The sequence below is a fragment of the Cottoperca gobio genome, chromosome 4 (genome assembly GCF_900634415.1).
Source record: "Cottoperca gobio chromosome 4, fCotGob3.1, whole genome shotgun sequence".
Taxonomy (NCBI): Eukaryota; Metazoa; Chordata; class Actinopteri; order Perciformes; family Bovichtidae; genus Cottoperca; species Cottoperca gobio.
In genome coordinates, this window is record NC_041358.1 from 11,589,787 (window position 1) to 11,606,827 (window position 17,041).

The window sequence follows — 17,041 nt, forward strand, 5'->3', positions numbered from 1 at the left end:
TTGCTGTGGCAATGGGGGCTGTAAGGTCTATGTAACGTTACATTTTTATAGTTTGTATGTTGGCTTAGGTACGGGCAGCAGAGACGAGCGAACAAATCCAGCTTGGATACGTCCGGTGTATATACCAGCACTGGGAGTCAAAGAGGGCTGATTCTAACCTGTGTGACGGCATCAACAGAAAGTTGAATCAGTGCTATCTGCTCAGTGCTAACGGAGGATCTGTCCGTCTCCTGTCTCTCTCGCACACTCTACTCCTGGAGGAGCAGCCTCCGGGCAGCGGTGGGGACAAGGCGATGCTGCAAGTCTTTTTCTTGTTTCTGCCACTTTAGATTTAATCAAAACAAACTAACAAAACGTGCACGGATCATGGATGTAACGTTGACAAGCCCCGAGTTTGCCCGAGTCAGGCAGCTATACTTCTTCCTCTGAACTGAGTGCAGACTACCTCACTATTCATCCTAGACATGACGGGCCAAACTGTCAGCTAGCATGCTAATTTCAGTACATGTCTCTGCAATACAATACATAGACATCTTTGACATAAACATCAACACTGTTTCTACTTCACACTATGTTGATAATGTCAGTTCATTGTTTTAAGTTTAAATTCGGGCATATCTTACACATTGAACCTTTAAATAATTAAGACCCATTCTCACATCACTAAGAATTTAAAAAGGCAACAGGTGCTTTGCAGATTTACAAATCAATATTTAACTGAAAATAAATAATGGACAACATGACAACCTGCAGCTCTGACTACACCGACAGTGAGTTTCTTGTCTTTGTTTTCATATGAGGGAGCCACATTACAGATGCATACAGTATATAATGTTGCGAACGTAAAATACCAAAGAATGTGCCATTGGAGAAAGATGGATATCCACCTTCCACAAGCAGCCACAACGTGTCCGTGAAGCAGTTAGTCAAGCAGTGTTCAGTCTGATTTTAGTTTTGTTGTTGGGCTCAGATTTCAGTTGTTTCAGACTGTATCGAGGGGCTGAGATGTAAAGGCACCCCAATTTGTGAACCCATGCTGCAGGCTGTTGGAACGGGTCCAGCTTTATGATTGGCTTTTCTTTCAGCGGTGCCTACAGTCCTCAGAATTGAGCACAACAATTTCCCTCATATCAATTTCCTGCATTGTGTTGAAATGCATTTACATGGGGAAAAAAAACTGTTCAGCCATCACAATGACACTCAGACAACAACATTCTGCTGGATTATCTTCAATTTGTCTCCAAGTTGGTCAAATTACTCTTACAGTAGGAGTAAAATACAAAGACGATTCTCTACTCTGGCTCCACAGTCCGCTCTATAAATGAAGAAATCAGTGAACCGTTCCCTCCCAAAAGCTCCAAAACCAGCCATGATAGCCCCTGAAAAAGCCCCACGTCAGCATCCAGTAGAGCACTCACTCCTGAACTTTCATTGTGGTGGGTGAACTGATTTATACGCCTATTGTGATGGGGTGGCCCTGTGGGGAGTTTTTTTTATGTACTAGTAATATAATTCCTATGCATTACTATATACAATACAGATTGTTGGCAGTAACTGCTGTCCTTTCAACTATCTATCTTTGTATTTATCTCTGCTTCCCTCTCTCTCTCCCTCTCCCTTGACTCCACAGAGGAATCTCTCAGACTGTGTGAATCCAGTGGAGGGTTGGCTTTGATGTTTGGTGCTCTGCGTCCTTTAGAGAGGCAAAGACTCCCTCCTGCACTGAGGGGGTAATGCACCACTGCAGCCCACAGAACAGAACTGAACACATTTCAGTAAAAAGAGGGAGATTCAGTCAAGGGACTTTGCTTTTTCTCCGTCTATTCTGCTCATTTCACTGGCCTGAAGGTGCTTCTTGGCAGCTGATGTCAACAACTAACTGAGTTCATAAAGTTTAAAGCTGCACAAGGCTAAAGTTTTTATCGGTTGCCGGTACCTCAAACCCCTCACTGTTAAAGCTTTGAAACACAATTGTGAGAGAATGGAGAAGGTGACAGCTGTAACAGAAAAAAGTAGAGACGAGTGTGACCAGGGAGCTAACAGGTGCCTCTTACATTTAGCCCTTTTTGATCAAATATAAAACATTATAATTATATAAATATAATTTTGACAATATAAAGGAGAGTGAAAAGCCCAGGATGTCTCTAAACGTGACAATGTATTGAGTGTTTGATGGTAATTTATCTCTGATTTAGTATGTAACTGCCATGAAGCTATCTCTCTCTCCCTTTATATTGCCCTCTCTTTTCTAGTCGGGAAGCCAACAACAAAGTCACGCCAAAGCATTTTATAAATTAATAAAGAAATGCCCGCCCTTTTCCAAATATTGCCACATACATCCTTTTTTTGTGAATGAAACTGTACACAAGTTATAGTTGCCATAGCGCCTTTGTTTGACCAATCAGTGACCTGAACTATCAGAAAGTCGTATCTATGGAGCAGGGACCTTTTTTTAAATTTATACCTGAAACTATCAAAACAGAAACTAAATGTAATGTTTCCTCCAGTAAAATAAAAAAAATTGGTAAAATTCCTGAGTTCCTCAAAAAGTTCTTGGTTTTCTGGGACATTTCCTACAGTGGAAACATAATCGATAAATCCAGCAAATCAAGGAAAATTACCAAATACAGAAAATTAACACCAAATTAACAAAGCAAGTTACATCAGGAAAATATCAAATGGGAGAAAACAACTAAGCAAATATATCAAAAACGTGTGGTTGTAAGGCCAACTGCAATGGAGCACAACATGTAGGCACACAATAGAGAGGACACGTATGCAGCCACGTGAAACTATGTTTTTCAGTTTTGTTTTTTTCTGGAAACAACTTGAGGAATATAATTTAAGTTAAATTGCACAAATTAAAGTCTAAAATTATGGCTCCAACATGCGAGTTGTGACTCGTCCTTAATAATCAAGATGCTTCAATGTGTCATGAGTTGGGCGCGGGGTCAGTCAAATTAATTCTTCACACCAAGTACCGAGTGAAACAGAAAATAGTGTACTAAACTTCAGAGTGCTCTTTCTCCAGGGATATCTGTATTCACCACCAATAACTGATCATCTCCGTCTCCCCCACTTCTTTTACACACAAAGAAGACATTTATGTCAAAGGATTTTGCTGCCATGTTAGACTGGTCAAAGTAATGAATTATGGGTAACAAAGTCCCTCAAAGTTAAAAACTTAAAACACTGTTGCCAAAGTGAAAAGCTTTCTAGTGTGGCTTTAGATACGAGACACTAAAACCAAGTCCAAGTACAATATGTACCATGGTCAATGTCTGGTTCAGCTGAGTAATTATTTATGACAATAAATCCACTTTGAAATATGCTGCCACTGCACATGGTAAAATATTTAAGCTGGACATAGTAATGAACGATTCCTCACCTTCTCTCCTGTTGACCTTAGCAAAGACCGGCCCATGGCTGCTGGTTAGCTGGGAGGAGCTTCTGAATGATGACGGCGCCAGATTGGCCACCAGCGGGCTGTCACATACCTCTGTTAACCACAAAGTAGAAAGACAATTTAGAATCATTAAATATATAGATCAATTTGTTATAGTGTGTCATCTGTTACTATAACGCCGACTGAACTAAGTTTTCTTATTATTGAAAGGTTGAACTTGAAGCTCTCTTGAGTACGTACAACAGATAACTGTAGGTTGAGGCAGATAATGTGTCACACAGAGCAGAAACATGAAAATGACAACTTGGTTTCAGAGGGAAAGGAAAGAAAGTGGAGACCTTTTCATGCCTCATACACTTTGAGGTTTATAAATGTCCGTAAGTATACGATTATGAGGTATGTAGATATTACGCTGATGCAAACAAACAACGCAATGGCTAACAGTCCTACCGGGACACATGGAAACAAAGTTACGGTAAATTGCAAGCCCAGACGTATCAAAATTAAGAATACAGGTGTTTCAATGTTACATTTTTACAAACTTTTCAGGTTCAATAAGATGAACATAGCCGATATAGCTACTAACAGTACAGTAAAATGTAATATACTATTAGTACTATTTGTAGTGCTGTACACAATATGTACACTTTACTTGTATTGTATTCATTTTTTTTATAATTTCCATCATAATCAGATGGTAAACATGACAATTTCCAGAGTTGATTTGTCAAAGACTTGATTGCCATTTGCATTAAAAAGGTTCAATGCGTAACTCCGAACCACTTGCTCCAAAGAAATGGGGGACAATGTCACCTCTAAACTGGTCAGTACAATCTAATGTTTATATTTTAGTTGTAGTAGTTTGGCATATTTAATAAATCCAAATATATTCATTGTGTATTGCATTCCCTCCTGTGTAATGCCTGTCAGTCAGTCAGGGGGCAAGAATACCAATATTCGACAAAACTGCTGAAACTCTGAGAGCCGTCAAAAAACACTGCTGTCTTATAATCTTCACGTGGAGATGATCAATCTTCGTTTACTGGGGCACTAATGTTAACCGGGGGCTGTAGTCTGTGTAAAGTTATGTTAGTTTATTTATTAGACTAAATCCAAAACCCGCATATTCGCGTCTTCTTCCCGGTGGAAGGAGAGCAGCCCGCCGGGGAAGGAGAAAGGTCGGCAGAGCCGGAGGTCGGCGGTCGCCTCAGTTAGACGGCGAGAGGTCAGCCGAGCCGCCTCCAGCGGCAGCAGTCACAGTGGGCTGGTGGACCTGTGTAACGGCAGCAACAGTGAGTTTGCAGTTCCCCGGTGCTGTGGCTGAATTCGAGCTAACTGCTGACTGAAGCTACACCGTTTCCTGGGGCTGCCGACAGCTTTTCACTCGGCGAAACAGCCTCCTGGCAGCTGTGAGGACAAAGTGAGGTGGTGCGGGAGGTTTTCTCGTTTCTGCCACTTTGAATGTAATCCAATAAACAAACTATAAAGTCAGGCAGCTGAACTGTAGCTCCGGTCTGAGCTACAGTGACTCACTATCGCCTCTAGAGGAACAAGTGGTATTACAAGACTGGACGGAGCGGAACTAGTCAGAATGCTAACTTCAGTAGATATCTCTGCAGCACAATAGATAGACGTCTTTGACATAACGTCACCACTGTTACCTCGTCACATTCTGTTGATAATGTTAATTTTTTAACGTTTTAAGTTTAAAATTTGCCATATTTTACACATTGAACCTTTAAATCAACTTTTGAGTGTCTGTGTTCGAAGTTATGACATCAATTATTTTCTGCCATCTTTGTTTCTCTCTAACTTTTAAATGCATTTTATTTCAATGAAACACACAGACACACACTTCTGATTATCAAAGTGATATGCCTTTGCTAATGTGTTGCTATACTTTAATGCTGTGAGGGTCGCTTTTTTAAAAGTTTACATTAAAAGAATACAGAGAAGACACCTATAGGCTATTATAAAACGGACATGTCAAATCAAGCAATCTGATTGGTTCTTAGCCATGGTATAATGAGCGTATATCACGGGTAGAATTGTAGTTACTTTTCACAACAAGTCAATATCCCTCCGCGTCTGAGAAAAAGCTACAACCGTTACAGCTGTTAAATTACATCCGTTAAGAAACAAACTTACAAAGCTTTACTCTGGAAGAGTGGATTGATCAGTGCCTATCTCCGGAGAAAACAGCCCCTAAAAGACGACATGAAGAGCTACGTGAAGAGCAGCTGTTAGTGTTGTTGCATAGCAACCACCTCGCACTATGTTTTGTGCAGAAGGCAACGGAGGGACTATTTTATTTTGAACATCATTATTTAATAATAAAAACTATTTAAATTGGAGTGTGTATTTTTCCACACTTGGTAACCGTTTTATAAAAGCAATAGCTCACTTCAGACCGTGGTATATGGTCATTATATCACAGTTAAGGGCCGTGGTTCGCCCCTTAACTATGATATAATGACCATATACCACGGCCTGTCGTGAGCTATTGCTTAAATATATACTGTATATGATTTCTATAGTGCCACATGTCCAGTGGAAGACGCAGATTGATTATCTCTGTCAGCCAGTATCTACACTGCTGATGAGTCCTTTAGCAAGAAACTATTTTGAGGGTTGTTGTTGTGCAGCTGACAAAAGCAGTTATGAAACAGGAGGACTATATTTGTCAATTATTCATGGAGGAGCAGTTTGCCCAGAAAACCTAACTGACTAATTATCAAATGTTCACTTGTTTCCTTGATTACCGTGTAAGTGTAATCTAAACTCTCTTCTTTTAATGGATGTTGTTTTCGACCACTGAGAAGAGAGCCAGTTCAAATTATTCACAACCTATTCAGAAGTGCCAAGCCCCATCTCCGTCCTCTGACAACAAGGCTTCAGCTGAGATTACTTTGTCAACATTATTGTACTTCATTTCAAGCACAGAGGGATATTCATTACCCGAGACCACAGGCTGTTGACAGTTTTGAATAGCCTGTCATATCCACCTAAGACATCGGCATATAACTACTCTCCTCTCTCCAGACACTTCAGTTTGTCTGTGCGTTTCCATTCAAGCTCAGGTCAATTGCTGGATCTTCAGACAGAAAGGAATCTGCAGGAAACTCGTGGTTTTGTGTGGTAGTGCACAATATTTGAAAATATCCTTTGAACCATCATTTCTCACTGCTCAGGCCTGATGTATTGAATCGCCATTTACATTTGTCAAAACGCATGAAATTGAGTTCTTTCAAAATGTTGGTTAATGTTTTCTGTATGTTTTTAACTTCCTTAATATTAGGACTGCAACTACTGAACATTTTTCTACTGATTATTTACCTGACTATTCGTTTGGTCTCACAAATGTTAGAAAATAGTGAAGAAGGGTCCATCTCAGTTTCTGAAAGCTCAAGGTGATGTTTTTAAATGTCTTGTTCCGTCAGTCCAAACCCCAAAGATATTAAGTTTAAAATCATATATAAACAGAGGGGAAAGCAGGAAAAAAATATTGATTATCAAAATAGTTTCCAGTTGATTAGTCGACTAATGGTTGCAGCTCTACTACTAAAGAAACCCTTGCTGTGCAGTTTGCTCATAGTAAGAAAACAATATTAGGGAAACTACTGAAAACATACCAGCTAGAACTCTGGTTTGGTTTGTAATGTTAAGGACCATGTTCTGACACTGATGACATGATGACAGATGGCAATGTTCAGAAAGTTCTTCTAAACAAAATGAACAAAGGAAAAATAGTTTTGTAAACTACAGAAGAATACGGATTCATGTGAGCTGAAAGAATGTCAACTGACCATCAACAATTCATCAGAGGATGACATCATCTGTCATCTAATTAAAGAAAACAACCTGTATATATGATGGCATAACCTAACACCTTTCATAATGTTGTTTCTTCATCTCCATCCAGCCAGGCCTGAGGCAAAGAGCAAGATGAGGAGTATAGCAGAGCACCGACTGCAAAATACAGTAAAAACAGTGCACAAAGGTGAAATAAGCATTGTAAAACCTCAGAGGGGTAATGTGTCGTGAGAGCACGGCCTTGGCAAGAAAAGCTGGTTAGAAGAAGCAAAGGTTTTTCAACAGGCGAGGCTGATTTTCCTCGGAAGACTATTGACATTTAAAAAAGGTGACTGAGGGAACAAAAAGGTCTGCAGACGGGACAGACAAATTCATGCCCTTTTCCTTTAAAATGTTCCACAAGGAAAAGGAATTCTTCTTTCAAGGAAGTCTGAAATTTGCTTTCTCTTTGATTCTATTTCTCTCTCCGACTCTCCCTAACTGAAGAAGACAAGGCTCGAGTCCCAGCGGAAACACAGGCTGTATAGTGCCAGAAACAGGTTGTGATATCGAAAAATAAGTGTGAAAATGTGTCATAAATAGGGAAGAATACAGGAGAATTGTGACCCCCGGGGGGAGGAAACCGGGAGAGGGCAATGAAAAACGGGTCTCCTGGGAAAATCAGCAAGGTTGGCAGGTGTGAACTGTGATGTGGCTGGTGTGTTTTGCGCTTGAGGCACAGGGTTACAGAAGAGGAAGAGACAGAAGCAGAGACAGAAAGTCCATCCATCTGCAGTATATCATCCAGTTTACCATTTTAGTGAAATAACTGAGTGCCCAGAGAGACAACAGCAGATCTGGAGATGCTGAATACTGATGAGCACCATCCATCACTTCAACAAGCTAAAAGAGTTCAGAGCTGAATAAAAGTGTGCCAGAGAGTCGCTGTTGACTTGTTGATCAGTGTGATCTCTCTCTCTCTCTCATAGTAAGCGGGATCTAATAGCCATAGTCAAGTAAAAAACAGCTGTGCTTGTTTGTTTGTTTGTTTGTGTCTTTACAAACTTCTCACCCTTTTCCCAAAGAGGTGCTAGTCGACAAAAGGTTTATCTGCCTAATACCTGAACCCAAAAACCTGCCCAAACCCTATATAAAAACAACATTTGGCTGACGTTGACTCCGTGAAGGCTCTGGCTGTTCGTGGCCCTCTGGTGGCTATATTAAAGCACTGACCACATTTAGGCATATTTCGTTGCACTCGTTCTGTAGGAATGTCTTAAGCTTTGTGGTGCCAGACACTACTTTCCTCTATAAAAACGGACCAAATTATGCCTACTAATGTACTACAAGTCAGCTGTGATTGATAGCGAATTTCCAAAAGCCTTCATAAGTAAATTAACTTCACTAATGATGAACTCAGTTTGTGACTTTCTATCCAAGTTGTGAGGTGTCACCTAAAAGTATTTGTTTGAGCCATGTGTTGAGCCTGGTAAAGCTGTTTGGCTGATGTTAATACTGCAGACTGGAGCCTGACAGCCAACATGAGAAGCTCTGCTGCCGGGCTGACTGCTAGCTATGAGAGAAATAGTTGTTCCTCATTTCCTGTCTATTGGCGACACATCAGGCAGACCCGTGATTCTGCTGACTCTCACCATTTTAGTAGATGAAGTGCTCTTTGTAACATAATGAACTACTTTTTCTCTGTGAAATGGTATGAAAACAATACTGCCATTTCTTCCGTGCTAACTGCATTAATATGAAGCTCCATGGGAGGCAGACCTAATCAGCAGAATTTAATGATCAAAAGAAACCTGCACTGCAACAAAGTAGCAATTAAAACATGTATCTGGAGTCTGTGAGGTTTAACCCTCATCACATTAGCACACATGCTGAGTGCTGAGACAGGCAACAACAAATATTAATGCCAAACACATCAGTAATGAGAAGGAAGATTCAAAAATCATTCACAATGAAATATGTCAGTCTTATGTAGATGTGAGAGAATTGCTGCAGGTTACATCACTTCTGCTAATGGACGCAGGGGGAGATGTGATGAGCATTTCATTAATGGATCATTTTTGCATTTCAAAATAGGAACAAGAAATTTAAAGCATTTTCTTTTTAAAGACATTAAGTCACTGTTAAAAAAAAAAATCAAATTATCATGCTCTTCTTTTTTTCTCTTTTGCCTCGAGCTCTTAGGGTTGGCTTTCCCGATGGGTGGAGAAGACCATAAGTTTCTAAAACCATTTATTGTGTATGTAAATCAAGCAAAGCAGTGCCTTCTTTTCTAAAAGAAAAATAAGTTTGTGCATGACTTGAGCTACATAAATGTTGCGTTGGTAAAGTCCTCCAAATTAAACTACAACACATGCATGTAAATGACCTGCAGAAGGACACTTATAATGCATGGATTGGGTTAAAATAACTACTTTGTTAAGTTTGGGAGACTTTAGTCGTTGACCGTTAACAGTGTTTTCGTTGATTTAATGTTTTGTGGACCCATCCATGCATCCCCGATCTCCTCCCTCTGCATATTGTGTGGCTCTATAACAAATTCTACTTCCACCATCCACGGACAAGTCTTAATCCATACTGCCGTTAGAAGGGTTTGTCATTTGTTTTGGGGACCTTGCTGAAACCACTGATGCTGTTGTTTTTCTTGGAAGGTACGGTCTCAAATATGTCTTAAAGACTGTAGTTGACGTTTCCCTGATTCTTTTTTAAGCATGTTAATTGTGGTTTCAACAGAGGATGTATTTTAGCAGCTGAACAAAAATATACAACGAGAAACTAAACACAGCAAACTATTATATTCTGCACACAAAAGAACATTCATCCATTTAATATTCCCGGTAACCAGTTTGTTAGTGGGTAGGACAGAATGTACCTCACAGTAATGTCGGTCACATAAATGAACAATAAAAAGTTGTGCTTTTCAATCACCTTCTCGCTGAGTTGCTTGAAGTGTTCTTTTGTCTTCATGGTGGAGGTTTTGCCTCAATACTGACGCACCAAAACTCTACACCAACTCTAGCATTATGTTGATCGTGTCTGGATTGGGGTGAACAGAAGTTGACTATTATTACATACAGTAAAGCTCTTTTCACAAAGACAGAGAGATCAGAATAGATTCAGTACATAAATAAGTGTCCTGATGGTTCTAATTTCAAGAGGCACTCACATGGCTCGCTCCAACTGTGCCACTCCACTCATCGAGCCAACTAATATAGAGGCTGTCATTAAATTGGAAAGGAGGCAGGTCAAAGCAGCAGGTTAAGTAATTATTAACTGTATTTATAGTTAATCTGATGTTAATTTGCAGTTTAATTGATTGAGACGGGAGTATTAATGTGACAGGATGCTGAGACATGTGATAGGAAAATCTATTTGAGTAGCACAAGGCTTACAGTAATACTATACATACATGTATAATAATAAGAAACTTTACTTACGTACTTTACTTTGAGAAAATTCTTAATTCCTTGTCACTGTAATTTATACATCAGAGGGCTGGATGTTCAAACACCATATTCTATGCAAGATTCTAGTTTTCAGAAGTCATAAAGGCCTGAAAAAGGCTGATCGATAAATTAAATTTTTACAAAAAGGTGCCATGATTGTGGTCTCAGAACCCGTTAATCGGAAAGTAGCAAAAATGTGATAGGAAAAAATAAATATGTCTGTTATAGGCACATGACATCCAAAAAAACGTTCTGTTGTCATGGTGAAAGTGTCTTGAAATACAGCACTTAACCTTTTCATAGCAACAGGGTTTTCATCAAACATAACTGCATTGAAAAGCCATACAACAGAAATGACCCAGATGGCAGAAGGTTCATGCAACAGGAGAACAGGACTTTGTTGCTGAAACTTGCAGCTGCTGTGCATCAGAGCTGCAGCTGTGTGAAGGTGAGAGTGGAGTCAGGCAAATTAATCTGAAATCACACACACCCAAAAGAAAAAGAAAAAGAAAACCCACTGATCGGTGAAATGAGAGAAGGAGTTGAGAGTGACACTGCATGGCTTAAACTACAATGAATGTCTACACAGGGCACTGAACCAAACTCCTCCACTTCTTCTCTTTTTTTATGTTCTCAAACCTTCTTCTACAAACTCCTGCTCTAGTGTGTAGTGTTTTCTTCAAATGTTTATACACACTGATATGGAAATCCATTTACACAGATGTAAGGGAAAACTACTCATTTAGAATCAACAAGTTGTTAATCAAGATTAGTTCAAGTTAAGACTTCCAATTTTGGTCTAGCCTTCACAATAAAAGCAGGGAATTGTGATATTTAGCAGGAAATGTAAAAAAATTTGATTAAAGAGTTCAAAGTTATTTTGTGTCCTTGGACCTTGAGCAGTGGAGATAACAATCACTCAAGGTCCATTTAGTAGCTGTTGCTTTTCATTATATGCACGATCAGCAGATCAAATATGCCAAACATTTAAACTTTTTTACATTAATTGAGCCAAGACGTCCTTAAAGTAAAAATCTACAATTACATAACTGGGAAAACTTCAGCTAAGGAAAGCATCAACAAAGCATCAACAAAGTGCATCTTGTGCTAAGAATTATTTAAATGTAAAACTGAAGCGTATATTTGAAAAATATTGTTTTATGAGGCACAAAGTACGAGTTTTGCGAGGTTTTGAATGTCAAACAGAAAATGGGCCCACTGGTACGGATGCTTTCAGGAGCATCACGAGGGTCAATGTGTTTATACCGCTGTGTAACAGTTTGTACATCGACTTCCCCATTGTTTATTCTTGAATTCTTGAATTTTAAAAGTTTTGAAGTTATGTAATGTGCAGTATCTAAATCTTAAAAGCGCACATACATTTACATAAATATATATTTTAGCATAGTGCCTCTGAATTACACACTTGTTTTTTGCAGTGGTGGAAAGTAACTAAGTGCCTTTCTTACAGTACTTAAGTACAATGTTGAGGATCTTATACTTTACTTTAATTCTGTGTAACTTTATACTTCTACTCTAAAGGAATATTGTACTTTTTACTCCAGCGCTACTTAATCTACTATTGTAGTTTCATTGCAGCTAATGACTTTACACACAAAACTTAAAAAACTATAAACTATAAAAAGGCTTTATGCTTCAGAGATGAAAATAAATCCAACAATATAATATGAAATGATATAACACTGGCAACACTGGTTTTCTAGTTTACTAAAAGAACAAGAAACATTATTTCCTGAGATCAATTACTCGTCATCCTTGCCTTTTGGAAAACAAAAATAATAATAAAACATTGTATGAACAATTGTCAGATAAATCCCTGACAGTCTGTCAGAAAAACATGAATTCACAGCAAATCAACAAGTCACTCATTAACACACACACACACACACACACACACACACACACACACACACACACTGTGTTTTTGCTAATAGCAGTTTCTATTCTCCTCCTGCTTCAGAGAGAGACAGTGAATAGTTACCTCAGCAGAATGTGGCTGATTCTTGGACCAATAACAAGTCATCTGAGATAATGACAGGGCTATCTGATGAATGACTCTGTTTTTAGGGAGGCAGACATCCACTGAGGAGTCGGCCTTGGGCAAACACAAAATCCCTCAGGTCACAAAGGCAGATGGATGAACTGCAGTTCTCTGTCACTTTTATCGCTTAACTACTTGTCCCTGGATTAATAAATCTAGATTCATGACTGGCAGCTCCAGGCTCACACCACAAGCCCCTGCCACCTTTATATAACCTTGACTTAATCAGAACCTCTTCATGACTCCACTTCTTCTAAACACATTTTCATAAATGACGCCATAGAAGAAAAGTAAGGGCCGATTTATCCTCCACTACTTTGCTCTTTCCTCATGATGTTTCTCCACCGTGTCATGAAGCATAAAGGACAGCAGGGTTTTGCAGAAGAAATGTCTCACACATTCACACCAAATTGATTTTATTCAGAGGTTTATGTTCTTTCAGTGCACACCATCAGCTCATTGAAAAGTAATACATTTGGATGAGACAGGACTGTTTGAATATGAAACAGGGAGCTAGGCTCAAATTTAAATTAACTCCTCTTGCAGCACATTTTTTTTTTACCAATTTATTCTGTCTGACGTTGGTCTGAAAGAGACGAATTTCCAGCATTTTGAGAAAGTAATAGCACTTTAATGTTTCCCTCCTCAGCCTCAGCTAAATAATCAAACACACATATCTACAGTCTAAGCCATCTGACATCCTGAAGACACCCCCACTGCTTCTACTGGTGCAAACATCGAAACGAAGACAAAGCTCAAATTATGTTTTAGAGAAATGAGAAACAAAATGTGTCTATCCGTAGACTGCCTGTCGAACGTGGTACCAATGGTAACTGCAAATCGAAAAAAAAATAAGGTGGAGAGTGTGCGAGTATGGAAAACACATTACCCCAAAAGTTGATGAATGAAGTTGAAGTTGAAAGGAGGAAGAAGGTACGGATTGTTTTCCAAAGACACCATTAGTCATGGTAATGATGATGATAATAAAATAAAGGTATGATGATGATGATGATTAGTTGACAACTCCCACCAATAAATGTCTGCATAAGTAATTTGCTCAAATGCTTATAACGACATGCGTTTTCCTAACAAGTGACCTCCTGAAGTCGTTCAGTCAGTCAATTCAGTCAGTCAATGTTTTTCAGTCTCTCTCTGCTTCCTCTGTCCTGGGAGGATGAATACCAGAGCAATGTGCCACCCTTGGACTGGAATGTCACCTCAGGTAACGGTTCTTCAGGTGCCTCTTCCCCAGGGACCTCTTCCTCTGGGACCTCTTCCTCAGGGGCCTCTTCCTCACCATCTATTGACTGGTCAGTCAGTCTTAATCAAATTCAGGATCGATGTTGTCTTCCATTTCTGAGACATCCTCCTTTATTTCTGGGTCAACTTCAACTTCATCTGGTTCAAAAATTTGGTCAAGAACCTCTCTGACAGATAATCGCCTAATCGGTCACCTATTCATTGTGCTCACAGAGTAAAATGAGAAAAGGGCACAAATAAAAGCTATATGTAGGGGGTCTGTAAGAAGATATGACATATTTTTTTTGTGTAGAAGATATGATATATTGTTTCGTCTGGAAGGTGTGGATAGGCACATGAGCGCGGGAAAAGACAACTAATTGTTCAGTCTGGTGTGTGTGTGTGTATGTGCTATCTGATGGATGGGTAATCTAGGGTTACCCATTCATTTCTTATGGCGGTCAATTTTGACCGGGAATACCATAGCTGTAACAAAGTTGACTAAACCACTCCAAATTCAATGAAAGTGGTGATCAGCAATTGTATATGTTCAAATGCTTACTGTGGAGGATACCATAAGGCCTTGAAGCAATCAACTGTAAAACATAATACTTATGATTGATGAAAGTAGTAAATCAGTCAGATTTGACCCGAACACAACAGGAGGGTTAAAACCATTCTCAGTATTATTTTGTTGGATTGTCCGTTTCATAAAGTTACAGAAATTGTCGACGACGTAAAGTTCTGAAGCTGTTTAACTATTAAACTGTGATGAACCATACTGGCAGCTTTAGTATAAACGTGTGTGTGTGTGTGTGTGTGTGTATCACTGAAGAAGATAAATGTGACAATGACAAACCTCCTGTCCGTCATGTACAAAACAGGATGAATGATATGAGAGTTCTTTACTGAGCGGAAACCTTTTCATTGCTTAGGAGGCATAATCTGGACAGAAGACAGTTCATTAAGTGGATGATGAAAGATCTGACTGATAGACAGTGAGCTGCAGAGCAAAATATATGAAGCACAGAGGAGTGATGGAGTAAAATCTCAGCTTTTCTCATTTGTCTCTCGGAAATTGTTGTGTCTGAGGCTCTGAACCAACACAGAAAAGGTCCCCATTTCATCTGGATTTGGGTCGATTTCATTCAATACGATCGATACCACTTTTTACAGCTGTTGTCTTTCCAAACGATCAATACAGTTGAGAAACCACAATGCCCATTAATGCATACATCCCTTTTATCTGAACCCTGCACACCCAGCACCACCAATCTGTGTGTGAAACGGCTCATTAGTGAGGTTTTTGTCGATCTGCCTACAGGGATGTCACGTTAAAAGCTCCCCTTATTTACAACATAATTCAAAAAGAGTAAAGTATAATTAGAGTGGGGGGGAAGGTTCATAAGATTTTATAGAGCCACTACTTCAAGAGTGCAGCGACTGAAACCATTCATTAAAACCCCCAGAGAGGAAAACAACTCATATGCACTCAGGGATTTAATAACGGGGAATAGGAGATCTATCCAGCTCTCACACTTGTTGTACGGTGAATTCTCTCAATCCTTAACGTTTCTTTTCTCACATTATTTTATTAAAATCGGCAACTTTTTCAGTGACTTCACTTCTGAAATCATCCCTTTACCAAAAGAAAATCTGTTCAGAGTATAAAGCTAGAGCCTAAGCGGCAGCAGCATCCTCCTGCTCACCCACATCTCCACGGAGAGACCACAGTCTCTCCTTTCTTTCTCCCATGAGGAAACATCAAATGCTGGAAAAAGCTCAAATAAGAGAACAACTTGTGGGATTCGCTGTCTCTTCAAACTTCAAACCGTTAAGAACACGTGAGCTCCCTTTCAACAGCCAACCCCCTCTGTGGTCGGATCAGACCCAGCAAACTGTTTAATTCACACAATTCACCGAATAAACTGAATGAGGGACAATGCTTCTTACCAAACTGGAGAAACAGGTTGCAGCGCAGATCAGAATCAATTTGCAGTTATGTTTTAACTTACATTTTTTTTTAATGAAGGCAGATTTCATGGCTGTTTTTTGAGGAATAGGCTAGATCTAAAAACAATTAGACAATTCATCACTAGATTAACTGTTTTCTCAAATGTACATTATTGTACTAAACTGAAGATCTTTGTTTGGTTTTTTTTTGCACCACACAAAACAGGACAAGGCATCATCTACTTTGGAAATTTATATTTTGTAGATTACATGATTAATTGATAAAATGTGCAGATTAATCAATAATGAAAATAAATCTAAATTAGTTAATTATTCGAGTTTATATATCTTGATTAATCAAGATAATCCAAAAAAAATTCAGTTATTTAAATTCATAGCTTTATGAAAAGTAGCCCTTATCATGTTTGACCAATTTCCATTTTGTCTTAAGACATTATATCTAGAAAAAGGGAGAAATAAACTTTTACATTTTCTTTCTCAATGAGCTGATTTGTCATTATGTGGACAGTTTGAAGTCTCAACAACAGCCACCCCCTCATTGTTAGCCAGTACCCATACAGTCAAGTGATGTCTGACTTGTGCAATAATACCACACAGTGGTCCCTTTCAACAACACCAACAACGCACTCAACAGCCCGCTCTCTTTCACAGGCAGCGCGTGGAGCCGCTCACCTTCTCCACCTGTCCCACAGGAGCCGAGAAGCAGCGAGGCGATCAACGCAGTAATCCCAGAGACTCTTTTACTCCCCAAAAGCATGTTGAAGCGACGGGATGCTGCAGAATAAAATCCCAACAGTCGGAGGGGGGACACTCTGTCCGTCCTCCTCCTCTCCTCTTCGCTTCTCTCCTCTCCTCCAGCTCCGCTCCGGCGCGCTGCGCTGCAGTAGCTCCGCTGCCACAGTGTGGAGGGGCCGTCCGGTACCCAGTGGGGAGAAGGAGAATGCTCTCACACTGCTTGGTCTCCGTCAAGTGATGGAGGGAAAAGAAGGAGCGAGGAAAAGAGGGAGGGCTTTTTGCGAGATTGTTGCAGGTCCGAGTCCAGCGCACCGCCTCCCACACTGAGATCCTGAAGAAGCTGAGAGTTCCTGAGTCCCAGGACTGGTT

General features: G+C 39.7%; 1 protein-coding gene across 1 annotated transcript in view; it reads right to left on the reverse strand.

The window, feature by feature from the left end:
* Positions 1–16,817, reverse strand: part of LOC115007430 (contactin-associated protein-like 4) — a 93,571-nt gene extending 76,754 nt beyond the window's left edge. Inside the window, exons 1-2 of the mRNA XM_029430295.1 lie at positions 16,610–16,817; positions 3,389–3,499 (exon numbers count right to left, since the gene is read on the reverse strand). Of these exons, the coding sequence (XP_029286155.1) occupies positions 3,389–3,499; positions 16,610–16,694 (196 nt within the window). The 5' untranslated portion in view covers positions 16,695–16,817. The remainder of the gene's footprint in view (positions 1–3,388; positions 3,500–16,609) is intronic.
* Between the last annotated feature and the right edge of the window lie 224 nt (positions 16,818–17,041).